The sequence below is a fragment of the Pristiophorus japonicus genome, chromosome 9, assembly GCF_044704955.1.
Source record: "Pristiophorus japonicus isolate sPriJap1 chromosome 9, sPriJap1.hap1, whole genome shotgun sequence".
Classification (NCBI taxonomy): Eukaryota; Metazoa; Chordata; class Chondrichthyes; family Pristiophoridae; genus Pristiophorus; species Pristiophorus japonicus.
Genome location: NC_091985.1, coordinates 13,248,620 through 13,275,287, shown reverse-complemented (window position 1 = coordinate 13,275,287; position 26,668 = coordinate 13,248,620). Strand labels below are relative to the sequence as shown.

The following is a 26,668-nucleotide window of genomic DNA, read 5'->3' as shown; positions in this document are numbered from 1 at the left end:
GATGATACCAGAAATGCGAGGGTATACACATCAGGAAAGGATGAACAGGCTGGGTTTCTTGAAAAAAGAAATTTGAGGGGTGATCGATTACAGAGTACAGAGAAAGTGTTTCCACTTGTGGGAAAGAGCATAACTAGAGGCCATCAATATAAGATAGTCACCAAGAAATCCAATAGGGAATTCAGAAAAAACTTCTTTAAAAAGAGTGGTGAGAATGTGGAACTTGCCACCACAGGGAGTGATTGAAGTGAATAGTATCGATGCATTTAAGGGGAGGTTGGACAAGCATAGGGAGAAGAGAATAGAGGGTTATACTAATAGATTTAGATGAGGAAAGACGGGAGGAGGCTCGAGTGGAGCATAAACACCGGCATGGACTGGTTGGGCTGCGTGGTCTGTTTCCGTGCTGTATAACCTATGTAATCCAAACTTATGTACCAAACAAAGGAAATTTTCACAAGCACATCAACAATGTCACTGCACAAAGGGACCAAAGGAATTCTTAACCCAGTGGAGATGGGGGACTCTGTACCTAAACTGAAAAAGCTATTTCAATCTCTAGTTGCATTAAAAATATATTATATTACTCAGACATTCCTTACCTATGCATGTGCAAAATTCACGTTATTTAAAATAAATTATTTTTTTTAAATATATGCGTAAGAACTGGATACATCACTTCTGGTTCCACTCACTGGAGAAGGCAGCACAAGGCACAGGAAACAATCTTTCCCAGGGGCAGCCAAAGTTGTCAAGCTAAGATTAATTAAATTAGTGCACAGCACATAGCAGGTCAGTGCAATGAAATCACTGGGGGAGCGAGGGAGGGGGAGGGAACACAGCCAATGACAAGCCTGGAGCTGAGCCAACACAGGCAGCAAGGGGACAGCCAAGACCTCAAGCAATGACAGGCCGGCACTGAGGCTCGAGAGGACACGCGACAGGAAGCGGTGGATCATCCGTTGAGAAACCGGCCAGTGATGCAGAGCCACGGGGAGTTGCTTTCCGACAAGTCAACACCCGACACAGCTTTCTGTTCTGTTCCATTTTTCTTTTCATCGGCCAGTCTCTTTCTTCTTGAAAGAAAAATGTCAACTTTTCGACCGCAGTCGGACAGCTGCAATTGCTGCACTTTGGCTGTGGTGTTCGTGTTCCTGAGGATGGTCGATTCTGTCAGCTCTGGGGGGGGTGCGAGGGGGTTGCCAACACTCCAGGATTGCCCTGTAGTCTCCAGAAATTACAGATTAACTACAGAGCGCAGTGTCACCTGTGGCTCAGTGGGTAGCACTCTCACCTCTGAGTCAGAAGGTTGTGGATTCAAGTCCCACTCCAGGGTCTTGAGCACATAAATCTAGTCTGACACTGCAGTGCAGTACTGAGGGAGCGCTGCATTGTCGGAGGTGCTGTCTTTCTAATAAGACATTAAACTGAGGCCCCGTCTGCTCTCTCAGGTGGACGTAAAAGATCCCATGGCGCTATTTCGAAGAGCAAGGGAGTTATCCCCGGTATCCTGGCCAATATTTAACCCTCAATCAACATAACGAAAACAGATTATCTGATCGTTATCATATTACTGTTTGTGGGAGCTTGCTGCCGCAAGTACTTCATTGGCTGTAAAGCGCTTTGAGACGTCCGGTGGTCGTGATAGGAGCTATAGAAATGCAAGTCTTTATTTCTTCTTTCCTGGATTCTGCTGTGAGCGAAATCCAGGAGAAAAATCATAGAAGCATTAAAAAAAACTCTCCAACCCCCTCCCCAACTTTTGTTTATTAATTATTTAAGGATTGGAGAAAAAAATGGCTATTTGACTGGGTGGGGTAGTTAGGGGTGTGGGGTCATGTGATGAAACCTGCAGGAATACATCCAACAAGAGTTATCAACCCTGGGGAGGCGGGGGAGGGGGCTGACCTGGTGTGGTGCCCAACAATCATACAAACGGAACGACCTAGGGGCACCTTCTCGCCAGTGACATCACTGAAACAACCCAGCGGTAACGAGAGCCAGAATTCCAGGCCTCCTTGGTGGGAGGAACTTTTCGCTTCGAAAACCGACCAACGAGTATCTTTATAAATGACTCGCTCTCCTTTATCTTTGCTCACAGGCAGAGGGGAAGAGGAGATTTGAGCCGGGCACAGCAGGGAGGCTGAGCTGAGGAAAATAAAAGCAGAAAATGATCAAAACCTTGTGCATTCAATAATTGGTCTCCGGTGGCAGGTGAATAGTATAGGACAATCTCAACTCGAACCTCACTCCTTTTACAGAGTAGTTACAGCACAGAAACAGGCCATTCAGCCCAACTGGTCAATGCCGACGTTTATGCTCCACACAAGCCTCCTCCCACCCCTCTTCATCTCACCCTATCGCCATATCCTTCTATTCCTTTCCCCCTCATGTGTTTACCTAACTTCCTCTTAAAAGCATCGATGCTATTCGCCTCAACTCCTCCCTGTGGTAGTGAGTTCCACATTCTCACCATGCTCTGGATAAAGAAGTTTCTCCTGAATTCCCTACTGGATTTATTAGTGACTATCTTATATTTATGGCCCCTAGTTTTTGTCTTACCCCACAAGTGGAAACATCTTCTTTACATCTAACCTATCAAACACCTTCATAATCTTAAAAGATCACTTTCAGGTCACCCCTCAGTCTGCTCTTTGCGAGACACTGACTCCCCACTCTTACTGCCCGTTTTTCTCATCCACCTACCCCTTCATTCTCCTCCATTTTGGAGCTGTTTTACTCTCCTTTTGTCTCTCGAATGCATTGGCATTGTCTGCCTGAGATGATGCCTATATATCCTCCAGCATGTTTTCACCCTGTACAGCTCTTCCTATTCACGACAGTGTAGTTTGCTCGGTCAATGCCTTTTTCACTGGACTAAGAATCCATTACCCCCCCCGCCCACGTGCACAGTGGCTGCAGTATGCACGATCGACAGGAGGCATCGCAGTAACTTGCCAAGGTTGCTTCAACAGCATCTCCCGCCACCACTGAGAGGGACAAGGGCAGCAAGGTCAGAGGAACGTCATCACCTCCAGGTTTCCCCTGCAAACCTCACACCGGACACGCATCATCGTTGGGACAATATCCTACAATTCCCTACCCAACGCCATGGTTGGGAGTATTATCACCATGTGGACTGCAGCAGTTGGAGGACGAGTCCCTCTATCACCTTCTCAGGGCAATGAAGGATGGGCAATAAATACGGCCTTTCTAGCGTCAACACATCCAGAGAACGACAGCCTTTGAAAAGGAGTTTTAAAGTTGTTAAACCTTTTAGTCACCTGTGTAATGTATGCACCTGTGAATATGCTCACAGCTTTGTAGAGCTGTTGATGCCTGCCTCTCTTCCGCGCTTACATCCGAGCCAGGGTGTCCCTGGAGATGGAGCATGCGGTGTCCACCGGTACGCTCGCGGCCTTCCGCGAGAGGTGGGCGCCGGAGGGACTGGAGTGCATCATCACCCCCGGCAACCAAATTTTAATTTGGTTTTATGAGTTAAAGTTCAATTTGTTTTAATTGCCGGGGTTTTAGTGTCCCCCTCCACTTTTATAGGGGGCACTTGTAAAATATTGAATTTTAATGCCCTAAAAAAACACAAAAAGAAACCTACAAAAATACAAAAAAAAACAAAAAAGAGAGCTGTTATAAGTGTCTGAAGTGTCCCCCAGATCAGGGGGCACTCGATCTAATGTTTAGTTGTACTCCCCAAAAAGAGTTGTAGAGCTGTTGATGCCTGCCTCTCTTCCGCGCTTACATCCGTGCCAGGGTGTCCCTGGAGATGGAGCACGCGGTGTCCACCGATACGCTCGCGGCCTTCCGCGAGAGGTGGGCGCCGGAGGGACTGGAGTGCATCATCACCCCCGGCAACCAAATTTTAATTTGATTTTATATGTTTAAAATTTAATTTGTTTACTGTGCCGGGTTTTAGTCCCTGCCCCCTCTTTTAGCCAGGGGGCAATTGTATAATTGTGTTTTTGGTGCCCTAAAAAACCCCCAAAAAACAAGAAAAGGGGCACTTGAAAAGCTTTTGTGGTGTCCCCTCCCTTTAATCAGGGGGCACTTGATTTAATTGTTTATTCTCAATCGAGTTGTAGAGCTATTGATCGCAGCCTTCCGCGGGAGGTGGGCACCGGAGGGACTCGAGTGCATCATCACCCCCGGCAACCAAATTTTAAATTTGATTAAAGGTTTTCGTTACAGTTTTAAATTATTAATTTGTGGGTTCTAGTGCCAAAAGGGGGGCACTTGATTTAAAGTTTCTACTAAAATAGTTGAAGAGCTATTGATTGGTTAAGGTTCCTTTAAAGTTTTATTGTTAACTTGTGCGTTCTAGTGTCCCTTTAATAAGGGGGCAGTCGGCTTTGTCTGTTAATTAAAATAGTTGTAAAGCTGTTGCATTGTGAGTGGCTTAGCCCGCCACGTGATGTTCATAAGACTCCATAAAACCCCAGCCAGTTGGGTTCAGGGGATCCATGATGAGGCAGGTGGTTGTGAGCCTAGTCGTTGAACTGGTAATCTGTAGCATGATTGTTAAACCTTTGTTAATAAACCAACTAGTTCTTAATAACAACATGTTGCTATGAATTCTTAAGCAAAGAACCCATGAAGCAAATACATTACAATCAGGGCTCCTCACTCTGGCCGTTTCTGCTCTTTTTCTCTTATGAAACGGACTCACTTATCTACATCCAAAACGCTAATCTGTCTCTTCTCTTTTCAGATGCTGATGCACCTGCTGTGTATTTCTAGCTTTTGTTTTAGATATCTTGAAATCGTAGCTTTATTTCCCTCACCACAGGATCAACACTGCTTCACAAAGTTGGCATTGAGCACAGCAGCGCTGAATAAATAGAAAAAGCTCACTGCTGATAAATTAGCACGTTCCACCCCCACGCCCCCCTCCCCCCCAAAGCTGTGAGTGTACATTAAACTTCATAGAAACGTTTCAATGTAGAATTGAGAAGACTTCTATGAAATTCAGTGGGTCCATCGACTTCACTGAGCATCAGGGGCTCCACATTGAAAAAAGTACACCCCATATATCTCCATCAACATGGAGATAGGCGCTCGTTCACAAACACCAATAACCTTTGCCCTTGCACAATGAATTATAGGAACACAGGGACAGGAGACTGTTCAGCCTCTTGAGTTTGTTCCGCCATTCAACTAGATCATTGCCGATCTGTATCTTAACTCCATTTACCCGCCTTGGTTCTGTATCCCTTAATACCCTTGCCTAACAAAAATCTTAGCAATCTCAGTTTTCACATTTTTATTTGTCCCCTGGCCGCTTTTTTTTTTGGGGGGGGGGGGGCAGAAAAAGAGAGTTCCAGATTTCCACTACCCTTTGCGTGAAGTGCTTCCTGATCACTCATGAATGGCATCGCTCTAACTTTAAGGTTATGCCCCCTTGTTCTGGACCCCTCCCACCTGAGGAAATAGATTCTCTCTATCTAACCTATCAACTCCTTTAATCACCTTAAACACCTCGCTCAGATCACCCTTAATCTTCTAAACTTCCAGGGAAATACAAGCCTAGCTCATGCAACCTGTCCTCATAATTTAACCCTTTTAGCCCCGTGAAAGAATGGCTCGGAATCAGCTCACTGGCCAGACTGATGTTGCAGTTGTGAGTTTGCGTTTCCTTCAGTAACACTTCTGTATCTGCCTCCGCCTTAAGACTACATGCAGGCGCATGAAAATCGCTGTCTCCGTGGGCGGACAAGTGTCCTTTGCTTTCCACTCGTGCGCGGTGCCGCAGAGTATCGATAGAAAGCTTCACGGCTATCACTTTTTAGGATTTTAGGCGTGTGCATGCAACACATTCGTAAGAAAGGGCCTCTGGTTGAACTTGGAATAATACGAAGGCATTTAAAAAATAATTATCCTTGGGTTGGTGGAATGCGTTACCTGGAAGGGTGCTCCGGTATGCTGTAAATCAGCGGTGGGAATGTTCAGTACCGAACCACAACCTCCAAACCGCTCATTCCGACAGCCGTACACAACCAGTGGGATATCTGCGACATGGTTAAGCAAAAACAAATCCTTTCTTCCGACAAAAAGCAAAATGCAGTTAGATAGAAAGGGAAAAAACTGAGGATGGGACCCCCCATCTCCTCTCCCCGCACCCCCACCCCCCAAAACCACCGGACTTTTCTTGCCCTCTCTTGCCATTTATTTCTTCTTCCTGTTGGTTTGGAGAGAGTTATTGAGTGTTATGGCTATTAAACTAGAGTCATAGAATGATACAGCACAGGAAGCCGTCCGGTCCATCTTGCCTGTGCCGGCTCTTTGAGCTATCCAATTAATCTCACTCCCCCTGCTCTTCTCCTATAGCCCTGTAATTTTTTTCCTTTTCAAGTATTTATCCAGTTCACTTTTGAATGTCACTATTGAATCTGCTTCCACCGCCCTTTCAGGCAGTGCGTTCCAGATCATAACAACTCGCTGAGTAAAAGTATGTTTCCTCATGTCGCCTCTCTCCTTAAATCTGTGCCCTCTGGTTACCGACCCTTCTGCCAGGAATCAGTTTCTCTTTATTTACTCTATCAAAACTAGTACTGTAATTGTAAGTTGAACGGGACAGGCCATTTCTAACGTGTTCTTGTTGATAGACCTGGGGAAGGGTTAAGGCTCATATTACAAGTGACTACACTTCAAAAAGTGCTTCATTGGCTGTAAGGCGCTTGGGACGTCCTGAGGCGCTATATAAATGCAAGCTCTTTCTTTCTTTCATATTAGAGGATACCACCCGAAGTAGGATAGGAATCAAGATGAATCAATAGTTACAAAGCAGCTTGGATTTTAAGGTAGTAGGAGGAAGGATGATTAAAGGATTAAATTTGCCCTAAGCTCTGGAATTCGCTCCTGAAACCTCTCCACTTCTCTCTACTCCTTTAAGATACTCCTTAAAACCTGCCTCCTCATCTGTCCCGATATCTCCTTCTGTGCTTCGGTGTCAAAAATGTTTGTATTGATATGGCTCTTGTTAAACGCCTTGGGACGCTTTGCTACGTTAAATGCGCTCGATAAATGTAAGTTGTTTGGACGCAGGGAGTTCCACAATGCTGTAGTCCTGGTAAAGCATGCGTTAGAGAGTAGGACAAGGTGCTCTGACTCTTGATTTCAACACAATGAGTAATCAGGAAGAAGCAATGGTGACCAAGCATGTTGAGGATTATAAATACCTGCTTGGCTCTGATATGGTCGGACTCTCATCCCTGGGCCAGAAGCCACGGGTTCAAGTCTCCTCCACCAGAACGGTGCAGTACGGCATTGTTGGAAGGGGTGGCGGGGAGAGAGCAGCGCTGTCCTAGGACGGTGTTATGGTTAGGCTTGTCCATTCAGAGGAGCAGGGACTGCTCCTGGTGTCCTGGCCAACATTCCTTCCTCAACCACCCCCATAAAGCAAATAGAGATTGGATCCCTCTGTCACGTGCTTTGAGAGGCTTCGAGAGCTTAAAAGAAAAAAGACTTGCAGTTATACAGCGCCTTTCACAACCACCAGATGTCTCAAAGCGCTTTACAGCAAATGAAGTACTTTTGGAGTGGAGTCACTGTTGTAATATGGGAAACGCGGTAACCAATTTGTGCACAATATTCCGCAAACAGCAATGTGATAATGACCAGTTAATCTGATTTTTTTGTTCTGTTGGTTGCGGGATAAATATTAACCAGGACATCGGGGATAACTCCCCTGCTCTTCTTCAAAATAGTGCCATGGGATCTTTTACGTCCATGCGAAAGAGCAGGCGGGGCCTCGGTTTAACGTCTCATCGAAAGACAGCACCTTCGACAGTCCAGCACTCGCTCAGTGCGATGTTCAGTTCAACTTGAAGAATGGAAAACCAATTAAATTTAATGAACAGAAAGGTGATGGGACAACTAAGCTTGAGCCTTGATTTTTGACAGTGTACCCTTGGTACGATTGTCCCCATTTTATTTATGATGCTACCCTCGACAGCTGTGGCCCCATCCGCTCCTCCAAGCGACGGGAGCTTGCACTTGCTGCATGCCGACACATATAATTACTGCTCGACACAGTTAGGGATGAGGAGCGGTGCGTCCCATTTAATCAGCCTCCCAAGTGGCTGCCGTGATGTGCATTGCTTGCCAACACAATGCTGTAATTTATCCCTATAAATAACCCGCTCAGATCTAAATAGCACCAGATAGTGACACTGCGTTACAATAATTAACAACCCCATAATGAAAACTCAAGGTTTTTCTGGACAAAAGTATATATAAATTACTTATGTTCTTGTCTTAATAATTTCTGGGCAAAAATCTACAATTAAGTCTTTTTTTGCTGTTGCAAGTCTCTAATCGCTCATTGTGGCTCCAGGAAGTCATTAAAGCAGTGATTCTTCCTGGGTCTTCCAAAAATATACAGCCAGGCAGCGAAGGGGCTTACATGGCTGTGAAATAATACAGGGCTAAGGGACTCGGAAACTATTTGATCATTTTCATATGGAAATAATTATACACAAGGGGTTAGACCACATTTGGAATACTGTGTACAGTTCTGGTCACCATATTCTGAAAAGGATACAGAGGCACTGGAGAGGGTGCAGAGAAGATTTGCAAGGATGAGACCAGAAATGCGAGGGTATACATATCAAGAAAGGATGAACAGGCTAGGTCTCTTTTCTCTTGAAAAGAGAAGGCTGAGGAGTGACCTAATAGAGGTCTTTAAAATTATGCAAGGTTTTGATAGCGTGGATACAGAGAGAATGTTTTCACTTGTGAGGAAGAGCATCACTAGAGGCCATCAATATAAGATCGTCACCAAGGGATCCAATAGGGAATTCAGAAGAAACTTCTTTAGCCAGAGAGTGGTGAGAATGTGGAACTCACTACCACAGGGAGTGGCTGAAGTGAATAGTATAGATGCATTTAAGGGGAGGCTAGATAAGCATATGAGGGAGAAAGGAATCGAGGGTAATGCTGATAGATTTAGATGAGGAAAGACGGGAGGAGGCTCGAGTGGAGCATAAACCATGGTCTGGTTGGGCCGAATGGCCGGTTTCTGTGCCGTATATCCTGTGTAATCCTATGTAAAATATGAAATTAGGAAAACTCCAGCTTTTATATACAGCGCATTACCTTGTCAATACCAATTTGCATTTATATAGTGCATTTAACGTAGCAAAACATCCCAAGGGGCTTCACGGGAATGTTATCAAGCAACTGTTGACATCGAGCCACCTAAGAACATATTAGGACAGGTGACTGAAAGCTTGATCAAAGAGGTAGATTTTAAGTAACGATTTACAGGAGGAGAGAGAGGCAGATAGGTTTTAGGGAGGGAATTCCAGAGCTTGAGGCCCAGGCAGCTGAAGACACGGCCGCCAATGGTGGAGTGATGAAAATCGGGGTTGTGCTAGAGGCCAGAATCGGAGGAGCGCAGAGATCTCGGGAGAGTTGTAGGGCTGGTGGAGGTTACAGATTTAGGGAGGGCCATGGTGGGATTTGAAAACAAGGATGAGAATATTGAGAATAAGGCTCCATTTTCCCAGTCTGTGATTTTCACTGTGAAGATTGCTTCTAAACTAATAATGTTCACCAAAACATCGACACGGTTACTGACTTGTGTAATTTTCTGACATCCGCTCCCCGGATTAAAAATTTAAATTCCTTCTTCAAATGGAAAGTTGCACCAGCCCAGAGTTGTGCCTCACGTCGTTGTACGACGCAACCGTCAAAGGATACTCAGCAGCCGCAAGGCAGCGGCACACATGATGCACGGCTCCACAGTGACGTACAGCACCGTGCGTTCAAACACCTCCTCCCGCCCCCGGCCCTTTTGACGACACCACTCCAAGACTTGGTCAATGGCGACCATCTCTGCGTGACGGGTAGCCTGCGGGATGGAGAGAAATCCTGGAATGTGAGCGGCCCACCTTGCAACACAGGAACATACGGAAGCGGGAAAGACCACGCTGGTTGATCTGCTCTGCGTGAACCCAAGTTGCTTCCTTTAACAAAAAAAAAACCCGATCCAGCTTCGGTTCGAATTTGTCGGCACTATCAGTAATATTTTGAAAGTACCGCACCCTTGAAATGTGACACAGAATGCACACATGGGTTCCAAGGGCGTGCTTATTGCTGCACAGATTGTTCCTTGCTTTATTCCACCCCATTGTGCGAGGCCCCTTGGGGAAGAGTGACCATAATATGGTGGAATTCTGCATTAGGATGGAGAATGAAACAGTTAATTCAGAGACCATGGTCCAGAACTTAAAGAAGGGTAACTTTGAAGGTATGAGGCATGAATTGGCTAAGATAGATTGGCTAATGATACTTAAGGGGTTGACTGTGGATGGGCAATGGCAGACATTTAGAGAACGCATGGATGAATTACAACAATTGTACATTCCTGTCTGGCGTAAAAATAAAAAAGGTAAGGTGGCTCAACCGTGGCTATCTAGGGAAATCAGGGATAGTATTAAAGCCAAGGAAGTGGCATACAAATTGGCCAGAAATAGCAGCGAACCTGGGGACTGGGAGAAATTTAGAACTCAGCAGAGGAGGATAAAGGGTTTGATTAGGGTAGGAAGTCCAGAACCAGGGGTCACAGTCTAAGGATAAGGGGTAAGCCATTTAGGACCGAGATAAGGAGAAACTTCTTCACCCAGAGAGTGGTGAACCTGTGGAATTCTCTACCACAGGAAGTAGTTGAGGCCAATTCACTAAATATATTCAAAAGGGAGTTAGATGAAGTCCTTACTACTCGGGGGATCAAGGGGTATGGCGTGAAAGCAGGAAGTGGGTGCTGAAGTTTCATGTTCAGCCATGAACTCGTTGAATGGCGGTGCAGGCTAGAAGGGCTGAATGGCCTGCTCCTGCACCTATTTTCTATGTTTCTATGTTTCTATCCCTCACCTACTGTCCTGAAGACAGCGGCTCAAGCTCGGTGGGTCTAGGTTTTGCCACTGACGGTGGAGCCAACAATGCAGAGAAGGGCAGAGGAAAAGGACCAGACCTCACCACACAAGGGCAGGTGCGAAGCGTTGGACAAGGCTTCAGTTTGTGCAGGGCGGAGGCTAGGAGCCCGTGAGTAGGGCATTGGAGAAATCAAGTCCAGAGGTGATGGAAGTGTGGCTAAGGGTTTCTGCAGTAGTGGGGGAGCGATGGGGCCGAGGACGGCAATAATGCAAAGTTGGAGGCACGCATTTTTTTTTGATGACAGAGACGATATGGGGTTTGAAACTCAGCTAGGGGTCGAATAGGACGCAGTCTGGCTCAATCTCAGGGAGCAGCCAAGGCGACAGGCAGAGTCAATGGACGTCAACTGTGGCTCAGTGGGTAGCACCCTCGCCTCTGAATCACAAGGTTGTTACAACTTAGGAAACGCGGCAGCCAATTTGTAACACAGCAAGCTCCCACAAACAGCAATGTGACAATGACCAGATAATCTGTTTTAGTGATGTTGGTTGAGGGATAAATATTGGCCAGGACACCGGGGATAACGCCCCTGCTCTTCTTCGATATAGTGCCACGGGATCTTTTACGTCCACCTGACGCTGCTTCGGTTTAACATCTCATCTGAAAGCCAGCACCTCCGACAGTGCAGCGCTCCATCAGCGCTGCACTGGCGTGTCAGCCTAGATTTTTATGCTCAAGTCTCTGGAGTGGGGACTTGAACTCTCAACTTTCTGACGTAAGTCGCGAGAGTGCTACCAACTGAACCACAGCTGACGTACAAATATCGAATTGACTGGTCATTATCCACGCTGCCCATTGGCTATAATGAAGGGTGGGGTATAATGGGCGGTTAATTCAATATTCCCCCCCCCCCCCAAATTACAATGGCCCCACCCCAGTCTGTTCTGCCACAGTATCCTTCAGACGTTGACTTACGTTCTTGGTTTCATTCACTTCGTTCCTCCCCTGTCCCAAAATCTCATTGTTGTAAACCATCAGGCACCCAACGGGTACTTCGCCATTCTCCAAAGCCTCTTTCGCCTGTAAATCACACACACAGAAAATCAATTCAATTTCAGTGACACGCCCTCGTTCAATGTTCTTGCTTTAGCCACGAGGGCAAAGAAGGTGGACAAGCAAATTATTCTGCAATACGGACATCCCTTAACTTGATTAAAAGAACAAAAGACAGTCACCATAAAGGAATATACAGTAGTTAAGATGGACCGGACAATTTGAACATCAGAGAGGGAGATGGATAATGTGGATAAATGTGAGGTTATCCACTTTGGTGGTAAAAATAGAGAGACAGACTATTATCTGAATGGTGACAGATTAGGAAAAGGGGAGGTGCAAAGAGACCTGGGTGTCATGGTACATCAGTCATTGAAGGTTGGCATGCAGGTGCAGCAGGCGGTTAAGAAAGCAAATGGCATGTTGGCCTTCATAGCGAGGGGATTTGAGTACAGGGGCAGGGAGGTGTTGCTACAGTTGTACAGGGCATTGGTGAGGCCACACCTGGAGTATTGTGTACAGTTTTGGTCTCCTAACCTGAGGAAGGACATTCTTGCTATTGAGGGAGTGCAGCGAAGGTTCACCAGACTGATTCCCGGGATGGCGGGACTGACCTATCAAGAAAGACTGGATCAACTGGGCTTGTATTCACTGGAGTTCAGAAGAATGAGAGGGGACCTCATAGAAACATTTAAAATTCTGACGGGGTTAGACAGGTTAGATGCAGGAAGAATGTTCCCAATGTTGGGGAAGTCCAGAACCAGAGGTCACAGTCTAAGGATAAGGGGTAAGCCATTTAGGACCGAGATGCGGAGGAACTTCTTCACCCAGAGAGTGGTGAACCTGTGGAATTCTCTACCACAGAAAGTTGTTGAGGCCAATTTACTAAATATATTCAAAAAGGAGTTAGATGAGGTCCTTACTACTAGGGGGATCAAGGGGTATGGAGAGAAAGCAGGAATGAGGTACTGAAGTTGAATGTTCAGCCATGAACTCATTGAATGGCGGTGCAGGCTAGAAGGGCCGAATGGCCTACTCCTGCACCTATTTTCTATGTTTCTATGAATGCCATCAAAATTTAGAATAAGAAAACCTAAAATCTGCTTGGACAAGATATAAGAACATAATAGGAGCAGAAGTAGGCTATATGGCCCCTCGAGCCTGCTCCGCCATTTAATCCGATCATGGCTGATTAACGTCATAGACTCAGCTCCACTTCCCTGCCTGCTCCCCATAAGTTATGAAACTGTCTATGAGATCAAACAATATACAATTTCTCAATATATTTTGCACGTGATATTTTTCCAAGGGATCTTAGAAAGTCAACTCAAGTCGATAATTCATACCAGAGACCTCAGTACAATCTAATGCACTAGTTTTGGCAAGGTCAACACCTAAAATGTTATGTGGTCGTTATCATATTGCTGTTTGTGGGAGCTTGCTGTGCACAAATTAGCTGCCGCATTTCCTACATTACAGCAGTGACTTACACTTCAAAAAGTACTTCACTGGCTGTAAAGCACTTCGGAATGTCCCAAGGTCATAAAAGCAAGTCTTTCCTTCTAGGTTGACAGGCGACCTGTGTATTTTCAATATTTTTTATTTCAAACGCCAACACTGCCCCCTGGTGATAGATCATGGTACTGATATTCCCACAATATTTCCCGCTTTTATAAAAAATATTTCTCGTTTCCCACCCGCCGCCCCCCCCCCGCCCCCAATACGTTTGTTCCTGAAGAAGTGACTGTTGCTGGAGCAGTGTCGCGGAGGCTGGCAGCCCTCTGGCATCCGAGCCAAGTCAACGCTCACGTGTGAGCTGAGACACAAGCCCGAGTGCTGCCAGCCTAGTGTCAGCGCCTCACAGCCCAGCCCAACATCCATACACCTGTACCTTCCGGCCAGGGTAGCTATCCGATATGGAAACCCTGGCTGAGCTTTCAGCTAAAATTCAGTGCCCAGAGGCCTAGTCTGCAGCACCGGCCCGAGCGGAGATCAGCAAACTGATCAGGGTGAATTCGGCGAGCTTTCTGGTCTGTATGTCGCAGTTCCACCCCATGCAATCACCACTGACGGCGGACGACCATTGCGAATCCAGATTGGGATGTTGGCCCGCCAGGTGGTCAGCCCAGTGCGAGGATCCACTGCACTGTCTTTCAGTATAAAGTGCAAATATTTTATACATTATTAATTCTATTTTGCAGGGCTCTGGGGAAAGGGCGAGGGAGTGGGACTAGCTGAAGTGCTCTTGTAGAGAGCTGGCATGGGCTCGACGGGCCGAATGGCCTCCGTCTGTACTGTAACCATTCTGTGATTCTAACTGCGTAGCGCCTCTGTAACGGCCCGTTTCTTCTTTTCAAAAGAGATCTATTTTTTTTAAGAAGTTAAACCTATGTATTTGCACAGAACGCTGGGGAGGAAAGAAATCTTTCACGGGTAAAGCAGCCTGACACAGCGTACAACTAAAGAGTTAATTCTTTTGTTTCAAAATGTAAAGAGCTGGGGATTTTCAAATGATACAAATATATTGCAGAAAGCTTTGATAACGTACAACAAAAATAATTTTAAAGCAGGGTAAATGTGCGTGGATTTAAGGTAATAATGAGAGACAGTTGTCCAGCCTAATATTTTCAACATACATTTATCAGTGTTCAAAAATAGTCAGCATTCAACAGTGGCCAAGATGCCTGCGATTGAGTGCATTGCCTCTCAGCATCTATTGTGTTTGCCTTAGAAACTTCCACCTCAGGGAACTTTTACAGTCAAACTGTCTGCTCTCAACTGATAAATTTTCTGCTATGTGTGACTTTGACTGTTATCCTCTTCATTGCCATTAATACAAGTTCTCACCCTTATTTTCAAATCCCACCATGGCCTTGTCCCCTCTCTATCTCCTTTTCCACCCCCCCCCCGCCAGAGATGTCTGCACTCCGCTAATTCTGCCCTCTTGATCATCCCTGATTATAATCGCTCAACCATTGGTGGCCGTACCTTCTGTTGCCTAGGCCCCAAGCACTGGAACTCCCTGCCTAAACTTCTCTGCCTTCCTTTCCTCCTTCAAGACGCTCCTTAAAACCTACCTCTTTGACCAAGCTTTTGGTCACCTGCGCTAATTTCCAGTTATGTGGCTCGGTGTCAAATTTTTAATCTCATAATATTCCTGTGAAGCGCCTTCATGCAGTTCACTACGGCAAAGGCACTATATAAATACAAGTTTGTTTAGTTATTGTGGTTAAAAGTTCACCAGGCAAAATGCCTGTCCTCGTTCCCCTCCAGCTTCAGACTTGATTCCAGAGTCCCCTTTAATCTTCGTTTGAATCACATCCTGAGATGCGAGTGGCTGGGCCAGACTCTCCAGTGCTCGTCCAACATCCACATCAGAGTCTTTTTGGTCATGCAATGATGCACTTCCAGTATGATACATTTCAGCCGTGGCTCAGTGGGTAGCACACGCACCTCTGAGTCAGAAGGCTGTGGGTTCAAGTCCCACTCCAGGAACTTGAGCACAAAGATTTAGGCTGACACTCCAGTTCAGTGCTGAGGGAGCGCTGCACCGTCGGAGGTGCTGTCTTTCAGACGGGACGTTAAACGTTGGCTCTCTTAAGTGGACGTAAAAGATCCCAAATGCACTATTTTGAAGAGAAGGGGAGTTATCCCTGGTGTCCTGGCCAATATTTATCCCTCAATCAACATTATACAGCGCACTTTGTGTTTGCGGGAGCTTGCTGTGTGCAAATTGGCTGCCGGGTTTCTCACATTACAACAGTGACTACACTCCAAAACGACTTAATTGGCTGTAAAGCGCTTTGAGACATCCAGTGGCTGTGAAAGGCGCTATATAAATGCAAGTCTTTCTTTCTTTTTATGACTCGCTGCTGCCTCAACTTCAGGATCTCCTTGAGTGAGAGAGAGAGAGAGAGAGCTGTCGAAGATGACCAACTTCAACCTCGTTCGAGGGACAATGGCTCATGGGAGCTCCACGTGAAGGGGGAATGCCAGAGATAATCCTGAAGGAAAAGAATAAAAGGAAAATGTTACATGAGAATATGGAACAAAAACGGTCCATCGAGCCAATCCCATATGATGCCATAGTTACCATTAAAAGAAACCAATGGGGCTGTCCTTGTTTTGAAGGCATTGCGAGCTAGTTTTGACATGTGCAGCATATTAAATTCTGGGATCTGATCTTCACCTACAATTCGGGACTACACGTAATCAAACTGCTGTTTGACATGTAATTAAATGCAGATCTTTTGCTTAATGCGCACAGACTACCTGGTTGGTTGTTCCTCTATAGGTTAAACCCTATTTTGCCAATTCTAGACACCAAATTCTGGTCCAAAGGCAAGATGGACTCCACAGCCTGGAAGGAATTATAAATAAATAAAAAGGATGGAGGAGGAGGTGAAATAAGCCCATTTGGACATACCCACACAATACGTGCCTTATTTTAGGATTTGTGTTTTTTTCTTTCACAGAAAGTATTTGGGCTTATGACTGTGCTACAACAAAGTGAGTTTTCACAGGTTAAAAAGAAAAAAACACAGGCACTGATGACTAGCGACGTTAAACAATCCATCCTTTTATCTCAGGTAGGTAATAATTAATCACACACATTGAGGTGAGGATTCTATTCACGTACAGTCATGTCTCAGTTGGTAGTACCTTCACCTCAGAGTCAGAAGGTTGTGGGTTCAAGTCTCCAGAGACTTGAGCACAAAAATCTAGGCTGACACTCCAGTGCAGTACCGAGGGAGTGCTGCACTGTAGGAGGTGCCGTCTTTCGGATGAAACGTTAATCTGAGGCCCCGTCTGCCCTCTCGGGTGGACGGAAAAGATCCCATGGCACTATTTCGAAGACGACTAGGGGAGTTATTTTAAGGGTTAAGTCAGGGCAGGAGAGACCAGACCCGTGTCATGCTCCTCCTGTGCCACGTGGGAAATCAGAGATGCTTCCAGTGTCCCTGACGACTATGTGTGCAGGAAGTGTATCCAGCTGCAGCTCCTGTTAGACCGCATGACGGCACTGGAGCTGCGGATGGACTCACTCTGGAGCATGCGCGATGCTGAGGATGTTGTAGATAGCACATTCAGTGAGTTGGTCACACCGCAGGTAAAGGTTACAAAGGCAGATAGGGAACGGGTGACCATCAGGCAGAGCAGGAGTCGGAAGGCAGTGCAGGAGTTCCCTGCTGTCATCTCCCTTCAAAACAGATATACCGCTTTGGATATTGTTGGGGGAGATGGCTCACTAGGGGAAGGCAGCAGCAGCCAAGTTCATGGCACCGTGGGTGGCTCTGCTGCACAGGAGGGCAGGAAAAATAGTGGGAGAGCTATAATGGTCGGGGATTCGATTGTAAGGGGGACAGATAGGCATTTCTGCGGTTGCAAACGAGACTCCAGGTTGCCTCCCTGGGTCAAGGATGTCTCGGAGCGGCTGCATTCTGGAGGGGGAGGGTGAACAGCCAGTTGTCGTGGTGCATATGGGTACCAACGATATAGGTAAAAAGAGGGATGAGGTCCTACAAGCTGAATTTAGGGAGCTAGGAGTTAAATTAAAAAGTAGGACCTCAAAGGTAGTAATCTCAGGATTGCTACCAGTACCACGTGCTAGTCAGAGTAGGAATTGTAGGATAGCTCAGATGAATACGTGGCTTGAGTAGTGGTACAAGAGGGAGGGATTCAAATTCCTGGGACATTGGAACCGGTTCTGGGGGAGGTGGGACCAGTATAAACCGGACAGTCTGCACCTGGGCAGGACCGGGACCAATGTCTTCGGGGGAGTGTTTGCTAGTGCTGTTGTGGAGGGATTAAACTAATATGGCAGGGGGATGGGAACCAATGCAGGGAGACAGAGGGAAATAAAATTGTGGCAGAAGCAAAAGATAGAAAGGAGAATAATAAAAGTGGAGGGCAGAGAAACCCAAGGCAAAAATCAAAAACGGCCACATTACAGCAATATTCTAATGGGACAAAGACTGTTAAAAAGACAAGCCTGAAGGCTCTGTGCCTCAATGCGAGGAGTATTCGTAATAAGGTGGATGAATTAACTGCGTAGGCAGCCATTAACGATTATGATATAATTGGGATTACGGAGACATGGCTCCAGGGTGACCAAGGCTGGGAACTCAACATCCAGGGGTATTCAATATTCAGGAAGGATAGACAGAAAGGAAAAGGAGGTGGGGTAGCGTTGCTGGTTAAAGAGGAGATTAACGCAATAGTAAGAAAGGACATAAGCCTGGATGATGTGGAATCTGTATGGGTAGAGCTGCGGAATCGCTAAGGGCAGAAAACGCTAGTGGGAGTTGTGTACAGACCACCAAACAGTAGTAGTGAGGTTGGGAATGGTACCAAACAAGAAATTAGGGATGCATGCAATAATGGTACAGCAGTTATCATGGGCGACTTTAATCTACATATAGATTGGGCTAACCAAGCTGGTAGCAATGCGGTGGAGGAGGATTTCCTGGAGTGTATTAGGGTTGGCTTTCTAGACCAATATGTCGAGGAACCAACGAGAGAGCTAGCCATCCTAGACTGGGTGTTGTGTAATGAGAGAGGACTAATCAGCAATCTTGTGGGGAAGAGTGACCATAATATGGTAGAATTCTTTATTAATTATTAATCTGAATTCTTTATTAATTCTTTATCTGAATGGCGGCAGATTAGGAAAAGGGGAGGTGCAACGGGACCTGGGTGTCATGGTTCATCAGTCGCTGAAAGTGGGCATGCAGGTACAGCAGGTGGTGAAGGCGGCAAATGGTATGATGGCCTTCATAGCTATGGGGTTTGAGTATAGGAGCAGGGAGATCTTACTTCAGTTGGCCTCACCTGGAATATTGTGTTCAGTTTTGGTCTCCTAATCTGAGGAAGGACGTTCTTGCTATTGAGGGAGTACAGTGAAGGTTCATCAGATTGATTCCCGCGATGGCAGGACTGACATATGAGGAGAGATTGGATCAACTGGGCTTGTATCCACTGCAGTTTACAAGAATGAGAGGGGATCTCACAGAAACATATAGAATTCTGACGGGATTGGACAGGTTAAAAGCAGGAAGAATGTTCCCGTTGCTGGGGAGTTCTGGAACCAGGGGTCACAGGCTAAGAATAAGGGGTAAGCCATTTAGGACCGAGATGAGGAGAAACTTCTTTACTCAGAGAGTGGTTAACCTGTGGAATTCTCTACCGCAGAAAGTTGTTGAGGCCAGTTCGTTAGATATATTCAAAAGGGAGTTAGATATAGCCCTTACGGCCAAAGGGATCAAGGGGTATAGAAAGAAAGCAGGAAAGGGGTACTGAAGTTGAATGATCAGCCATGATCTTATTGAATGGCAGTGCAGGCTTGAGGGGCCAAATGGCCTACTCCTGCACCTAATTTCTATGTTTCTATGTTTAAGTTACCCTCGGGTCCTGGCCAATATTTATACCTCAATCAACATCACTACAATAGATTATCACATTGCTGTTAGTGGGAGCTTGCTGTGCGCAAATTTCTACATTACAGTTTTCTACATTCCAGTGATCTGCAAAGGGATATAGATAGGTTCAGTGAGTGAGCAAAAATTTGGCAGATGGAGTATAATGTGGGGAAAATGTGAGGCCATCCATTTTGGTAGGAAGAATAGAAAAGCAGAATATTATTTAAATGGAGACTGCTGAATGCTGCGGCAGAGGGATCTGGGGGTCCTTGTGCACGAAACACAAACTGTTCGTATGCAGGTACAGCAAGTAATTAGGAAGGCAAATGGAATGTTGGCCTTTATTGCAAGGGGGATGGAGTATAAAAGCAGAGAAGTCCTGCTACACTGTACAGGGCATTGGTGAGGCCACACCTAGAGTACTGTGTACAGTTTTAGCCTCCTTATTTAAGGAAGGATATACTTGCATTGGAGGCAGTTCAGAGAAGGTTCAGCAGGTTGATTCCTGAGATGAAGGGGTTGTCTTATGAGGAAAGGTTGAACAGATTGGGCCTATACTCATTGGAGTTTAGAAAAATGAGAGGATCTCATTGAAAGGTATAACATTCTGACGGGGCTGAACAAACTGGATGTTTTCCTTGGCTGGGAATTCTAGAACAAGGAGTCACAGTCTCAGGATATGGGGTAGGAAATTTAGGACCGAGATGAGGAGAAATGTGTTCACTCAGCAGGTGGTGAACCTGTGAAATTCTCGACCACAGAAGGCTGTGGGGGGGCCAAGTCACTGAATATATTTAAGAAGGAGATAGAAAGATTTCTAGACACAAAAGGCATCAAGGGGTATGGGGAGAAAGCGGGAATATAGTGTTGAGATAGAGGATCAGCCATGATCATATTGATAGGCGGTGCAGGCTCAAAGGGCCGAATGTTCAATGTTTTTATATTTTTATAGTTTCAGAAAAAGGGGTCGCCCATTTAAGATGGAGATGAGGAGCAATTTCTTCTCTTAGAGGGTCGTGAATCTTTGGAATTCTCTACCCCACGATGGCTGAGTCATTGAATATATTCAAGGTGGAGATAGACAGATTTGTGAACTACAGGGGAGTCAAGGGTTATGGGCAACAGGCAGGAAAGTGGAGTTGAGGCCAAAATCAGATCAGATCAGGCAGAATGGCAGAGCAGGCTCGAAGGGCCAAATGGCGTATTCATATTTCTTATGTACACTCCAAAAAGTACTTCATTGGCTGTATAGCGCTTTGGGACATCCGTTGGTCACAAAAGGCGCTATATAAATGCAAGTCTTTCTTTTTACGGAGAATATACTCTTGAGAGAGGCTACTCACTTTGGTTGAGAGGCCCATTGGCGAGTCCTTGGTCAGGAAGATTGCTGTCTCTCTGCTTCCTGTGAGAGGGAAAGGAAACCCATGGACAAGGGCAGTCGGGTTTTGAACAAAGAACTGTGAGACAGAGCTTTGGGCCAGAACTGGAAGCCAACAATTCGCGTGGTCAGGTTCAGCAGTTCCTCGAAAGAAGGGTCTGCCAAAATCAGTGTTCTGACAAACGGTCATTGACCTGAGACGTTAACCCCACTTTCCTCTCTGCACAGACGCTGCCTGATCTGCTCAGTGTTTCCGTCACATTCTGTTTTTATTGAGGATTTCCAGCATCTGCATCATTTTGCTTTTATGCCAAAAAACAAGCCACAAAGAGGGCATGGGATTTACAATTGGTTTTTGAAGGAGGGAGGAGTGAAGGATGCGAGATTGAAAGAAAGGCCTGCATTTATGTTGCGCCTTTCACAACCACCGGACATCCCAAAGCGCTTTACAGCCAATGAAGTACTTTTCAAAGTGTAGTCACTCAGAATCGCGGCAGCCAATTTGCGCACAGCAAGCTCCCAGAAATAGCGATGAGCTAATGACCAGATCATCTGTTTTATTGATGTTGGTTGCGGGATAAATATTGGCTAGGACACCGGGGAGAACTCCTCTGCTCTTCGAAATAGTGCCATGGGATCTTTAACGTCCAACCTGAGAGGGCAGACGGGGCCTCGATTTAACGTCTCATCCGAAAGATAGCACCTCCGACAGTGCAGCACTCCTTCAGTAGTGCAATGGAGTGTCAGCCTAGATTTTTGTGCTCAAGTCCCTGGAGTGGGACTTGAACCCACAACCTTCTGACTCAGAGGCGAAGGTGCTGCCCCCTGAGCCACAGCCAGCACTTGCAAAGTACATAGTGGAATCTGCGTTAACCGTGAGATCTAAAACAGCTTAACGTTTCAAACCTGGCCTCTTTTTAACCAAGCGTTGACCGAATGGAGGGATCTTGAAGGCTGGAGGGAGCACGGTGCTATGTATTGCAGCAGGTTGGCCTTCCTGTATCGTTACCCGATGGTGAAGCTGGTGCTCCTACAAGGGCCTGACTGATCTTTCATTTCAGCCAACTCAGTCTCCCGACAGGAATTCCGCCTCGTTGCCCTCAGCGGACCCGGATGAATCTGTAAAACACGTGTCACGGCGGTTACCTCCACGCGTTGGACGCAAAACGTAGAATGTGCAGAGAGTGAAGCAAGAAAGATTGACAGGTCATACCTGCAGATGACTATTGCTCTGTGCCACCTTGGGAGCTCTGACATGCCAGACTTCACCATGAGCCCAGAGAGTGGGGGGAGCCTGTGGAATGGACATCCCAAAATCCTGTCGAGTGTCTCGCAGAATGGGAACCGCTGCCTCCTCTCCTCCAACAGTAGTGCGCCAGGACGCTATTCCAGCACCGTCAGTGTTCTCGATCAGGCCAACATCCCCAGCGTCGAAGCACTGACCACTGTTCGCATGCCTGACACAAGACTCCTCAAGCAAGCGCTCTACTCAGAACTCCGACTCGGTAGCGAGCCCCAGGTGGGTAGAGGAAACGTTTCAAGGACACCCTCAAAGCCTCCCTGATAAAGTGCAACATCCCCACCGACACCTGGGAGTCCCTGGTCAAAGACCGCCCTAAGTGGAGGAAGTGCATCCGGGAGGGCGCTGAGCACCTCGAGTCTCGTCGCCGAGAGCATGCAAAAAGCAAGCGCAGGCAGCGGAAGGAGCGTGCGGCAAACCAGACTCCCCACCCACCCTTACCTTCAACCACTGTCTCCCCCACCTGTGACAGAGACTGGAATTCCCGTATTGGACTGTTCAGTCACCTGAGAACTCACTTTTAGAGTGGAAGCAAGTCTTCCTCGATTTCGAGGGACTGCCTATGATGATGATTCCAGCAATTAGTGACATTGACACCTTGTGTTGCGAGCCGGTCCTGCGCCTCCAAGTAGATGCGCCAGCTGTATTGGTGCTGCATGTCAATCTCTTCAGTGACATCCCTGTTTTCTAGAATGGAGGGGAGGGCTTTGGTCTTCGTCACACTCCACATACTACCCGAGGGACAGCTGGTGATTATACCTCGCCCTCCAATGATGGCTCCTGAACCCAAGGTGGCAGAACCAGTCACCCTCCCCAAATCATGGGGACCTGGCCCTCCAGCCACGACTCCCAAACACTGTAATAAAAGACCTGCATTTAGAGCGTGTCTTTCATAACTACAGGACGTCTCAGAGCTTTTTACAACTAATTACACAGGATCATCAGCAGATAAACAGGCCATTCGGCCCAACCAGTTCATGGCGGCGTTTATGCTCCACTCGAGCCTCCTCCCGTCTTTCCTCTAACTCTATCAGTATAACCCTCTATTCCCTTGGCCCTCATATACTTATCTAACTTCCCGTTAAATGCATCGATACTATTCTCTTCAACCACTCCCTGTGGTAGCGAATTCCACATTCTCACCACTCTCTGGGTAAAGAAGTTTCTTCTGAATTCCCTATTGGATCCCTTGGTGACTGTCTGATATTGATGGCCTCCAGTTATGCTCTTCCCCACAAGTGGAAACATTCTCTCTGTATCCACTCTATCAAAGCCTTTCATAATTTTAAAGATCTCTATAAGGTCACCCCTCAGCCTTCTCTTTTTAAGAGAAAAGAGACCCAGCCTGTACATCCTTTCCTAATAGGTATACCCTCGCAGTTCTGGTATTATCCTTGTAAATCCTCTCTGCACCCTCTCCAGTGCCTCTATATCCTTTTTAATAATCTGGCAACCAGAACTGACCACAGAACGCTAAGTGTGATCTAACCAAGGCCCGATACAGGTTTAGCATAACTTCCCTACTTCTCAATTCCATCCCTCTAGAAATAAACCTCTAGTCCTTGGATTATGGCACTGTTAACCTGTGTCGATACTTTGTGACTTGTACTCCTAGATCACTTTGCTCCTCTACCCTCTTAATTTCCAAGTAATATGTAACCTCCCTATTTTGGTCAAGCAAGACTTTCCCTTTTGAAATCCATGCTGTGTATTTATTATTATATTTCTGGTTTCTAGATGTGCTTCTCCTTTCTCCTTTAGTAGGGATTCATTATGTTTTCTACCACCGATGTTAAGCTGACATGTTCCCTGTACACGTTCTATCCCCCTTCTTAAATATAGGTACTCCGTTAGCTATCCGCCAGCCCTCTGGCACTACACCTTTTTCTAAAGAATTATTAAATATTTGTGGTAAAGCCTCTGCTATTTCTTCCCTAGATTCTTTTAAAATGTGCGGATGTAATCCGTCCGGATCTGGGGTTTTATCCTCTTTGAACTTCATTAGTTTATTTAGTGTATTTCCTCATATTATAAATACAGTTACCTCATGACTAATCTCATCATTCAATGCCATGTCCACCTGTTCTATCTCCCTGGTAAATACTGAAGCAAAATAATTATTTAATATCTCTGCCATCTCTCTATTACTGCTCGTGGTATTATCCTCTCCATCCATTAGTGGCCCTATTCCCATCCTGACCTTCCTTTTTTTATTGATGTGCCAATAAAATATTTTATTATTTTGTTTTATGTTCCTTGATAATTAAATTTCATAGTTCCTCTTTGCCTTCTCTCCTAATCCCTTCATATTCTCCCTCATCATGTCCATGTACTTAATGTATGCCTCTTTCCTTACTCTCAAATATTTAATTATGGCATCCATGGTGTCTCATTAGTGTTTCGCTTGTTCTTGTTTATTAACAGAATATATTTTTCCTGGCCACTGTTGAACATAATTTTAAATGTTTCCCATTGCTGTTCTACATCATTGTTTGCCAATATTGTTGTCCATTATATTTTCCCAAGTGCTATTCTCAGTCCCTCAAAATCATCTTTTCTCCAATCTATTACCCTGGTCTTGTCCTTCTCAATTATTATCTTAAAGCCTGTTATATTATGGTCACTACTATCGAGATTGTTCCCTTACTTTTACTTCTCTTTTCTGCTCTGGTTCATTCCCCATTACTAGATCATTAGAAGTGTCGTCATTGTTGTAACGACGCAAGTGTGGCAGCTATTTGCGCACAGCAAGTTCCAACAAACAGCAATGTGATAATGACCAGATCATCTGTTTTAGTGATGTTGATTGAGGGATAAATATTGGCCCAGGACACCGGGAATAACTCTCCCGCTCTTTAAAATAGCGCCACGGGATCTTTTACTTCCACCTGAGAGAGCAGGAGGAGTCTCGGTTTGAAGTCTCATCCGAAAGACAGTACCTGTGACAGTGCAGCACTCCCTCAGTACTGCACTGGTGTGTCAACTGAGAATTTTATACTCAAGTCTCTGGAGTGGGACTTGAACCCACAACCTCTGACTCAAAGATGGAAAGCGCAATTATTTTAACATGAATTAAAGTTCCTGGAAATCGTAATAGTCACGGTAACAGAATACATGACCCGCCTCACACTCTGGCCCCCTCCTGCTTCCTCACACCCTCCATCCTAACCTTAACTGCAGAAGAGATTCCCTGCTGTCTGCCGCAGGGAAAATCAGCACAAAAATCTTGCTCAATCGTCACCTCCCAGTGGCTGAAGTGCTCCTCCCAGAGTCGCAATGCGGATTCCACCCACCGAGAGGCACAACGGACATGATCTTCACCGTGTGACAAATCCAAGAAAAATGTAGTGAGCAGCATCAACCTCTGTACATGGCCGCCTTTGACCTCACAAAGGCCTTCGACTCTGTTAATCTTGAGGGATTATAGAAACATAGAAAATAGGTGCAGGAGGAGGCCATTCGGCCCTTCGAGCCTGCACCACCATTCAATAAGATCATGGCTGATCATTCACCTTTCCTGCTTTCTCTCCATACTCCTTGATCCCTTTAGCTGTAATGGCCATATCTAACTCCCTCTTGAATATATCCAATGAACTGGCATCAACAACTCTCTGCGGTAGGGAATTCCACAGGTTAACAACTCAGAGAAGTTTTTCCTCATCTCAGTCCTAAATGGCTTATCCCTTATCCTTCGACTATGTCCCCTGGTTCTGGACTTCCCCAACATCGGGAACATTCTTCCTGCATCTAACCTGTCCAGTCCCGTCAGAATTTTAAATGTTTCTATGAGATCCCCTCTCATCCTTCTAAACTCCAGTGAATACAGGCCCAGTTGATCTAGTCTCTCCTCATATGTCAGTCCTGCCATCCCGGGAATCTTTGCTGCACTCCCTCAATAGCAAGAACATCCTTCCTCAGACTAGGAGACCAAAACTGAACACAATATTCCAGGTGAGGCCTCACCTGTACAACTACAGTAAGACCTCCCTGCTCCTATACTCAAATCCACTAGCTGTGAAGGCCAACATACCATTTGCCTTATTCACCGCCTGCATGCCCACTTTCAATGACTGATGTACCGTGACACCCAGGTCTCGCTGCACCTCCCCTTTTCCTAATCTGCCACCATTCAGATAATATTCTGCCTTCGTGTTTTTGCCACCAAAGTGGATAACCTCTCATTTATCCACATTATACTGCATCTGCCATGCGTTTGCCCACTCACCTAACCTGTCCAAGTCACCCTGCAGCCTCTTAGTGTCCTCCTCACAGCTCACACCGCCACCCAGCTTAGAGTCATCTGCAAACTTAGAGATATTACATCCAAATCATTAATGTATTTTGTAAGTAGCTGGGATCCCAGCATTGAGCCCTGCGGCACCCCACTAGTCACTGCCTGCCATTCTGAAAAGGACCCGTTTATCCCGACTTTTTGCTTTCCGTCTGCCAACCAGTTCTCTGTCCACGTCAGTACATTACCCCCAATACCATGTGTTTTAATTTTGCATACCAATCTCCTATGTGGGACCTTGTCAAAAGCCTTTTGAAAGTCCAAATACAACACATTCACTGGTTCTTCCTTGTCCATTTACATCCTCAAAAAATTCTAGAAGATTTGTCGAGCATGAT

The 26,668-nt window shown here is 46.0% G+C and overlaps 1 protein-coding gene across 3 annotated transcripts in view; it reads right to left on the bottom strand.

Moving 5' to 3' along the window:
• Positions 1-26,668, bottom strand: part of adat2 (adenosine deaminase tRNA specific 2) — a 57,931-nt gene that overhangs the window by 28,730 nt on the left and 2,533 nt on the right. For all 3 annotated transcript variants that reach the window (XM_070889068.1, XM_070889067.1, XM_070889069.1), the window contains exons 2-4: positions 11,866-11,970; positions 9,715-9,865; positions 5,914-6,020 (exon numbers count right to left, since the gene is read on the bottom strand). In XM_070889068.1, coding sequence (XP_070745169.1) covers positions 5,914-6,020; positions 9,715-9,865; positions 11,866-11,970 — 363 coding nt within the window. The remainder of the gene's footprint in view (positions 1-5,913; positions 6,021-9,714; positions 9,866-11,865; positions 11,971-26,668) is intronic.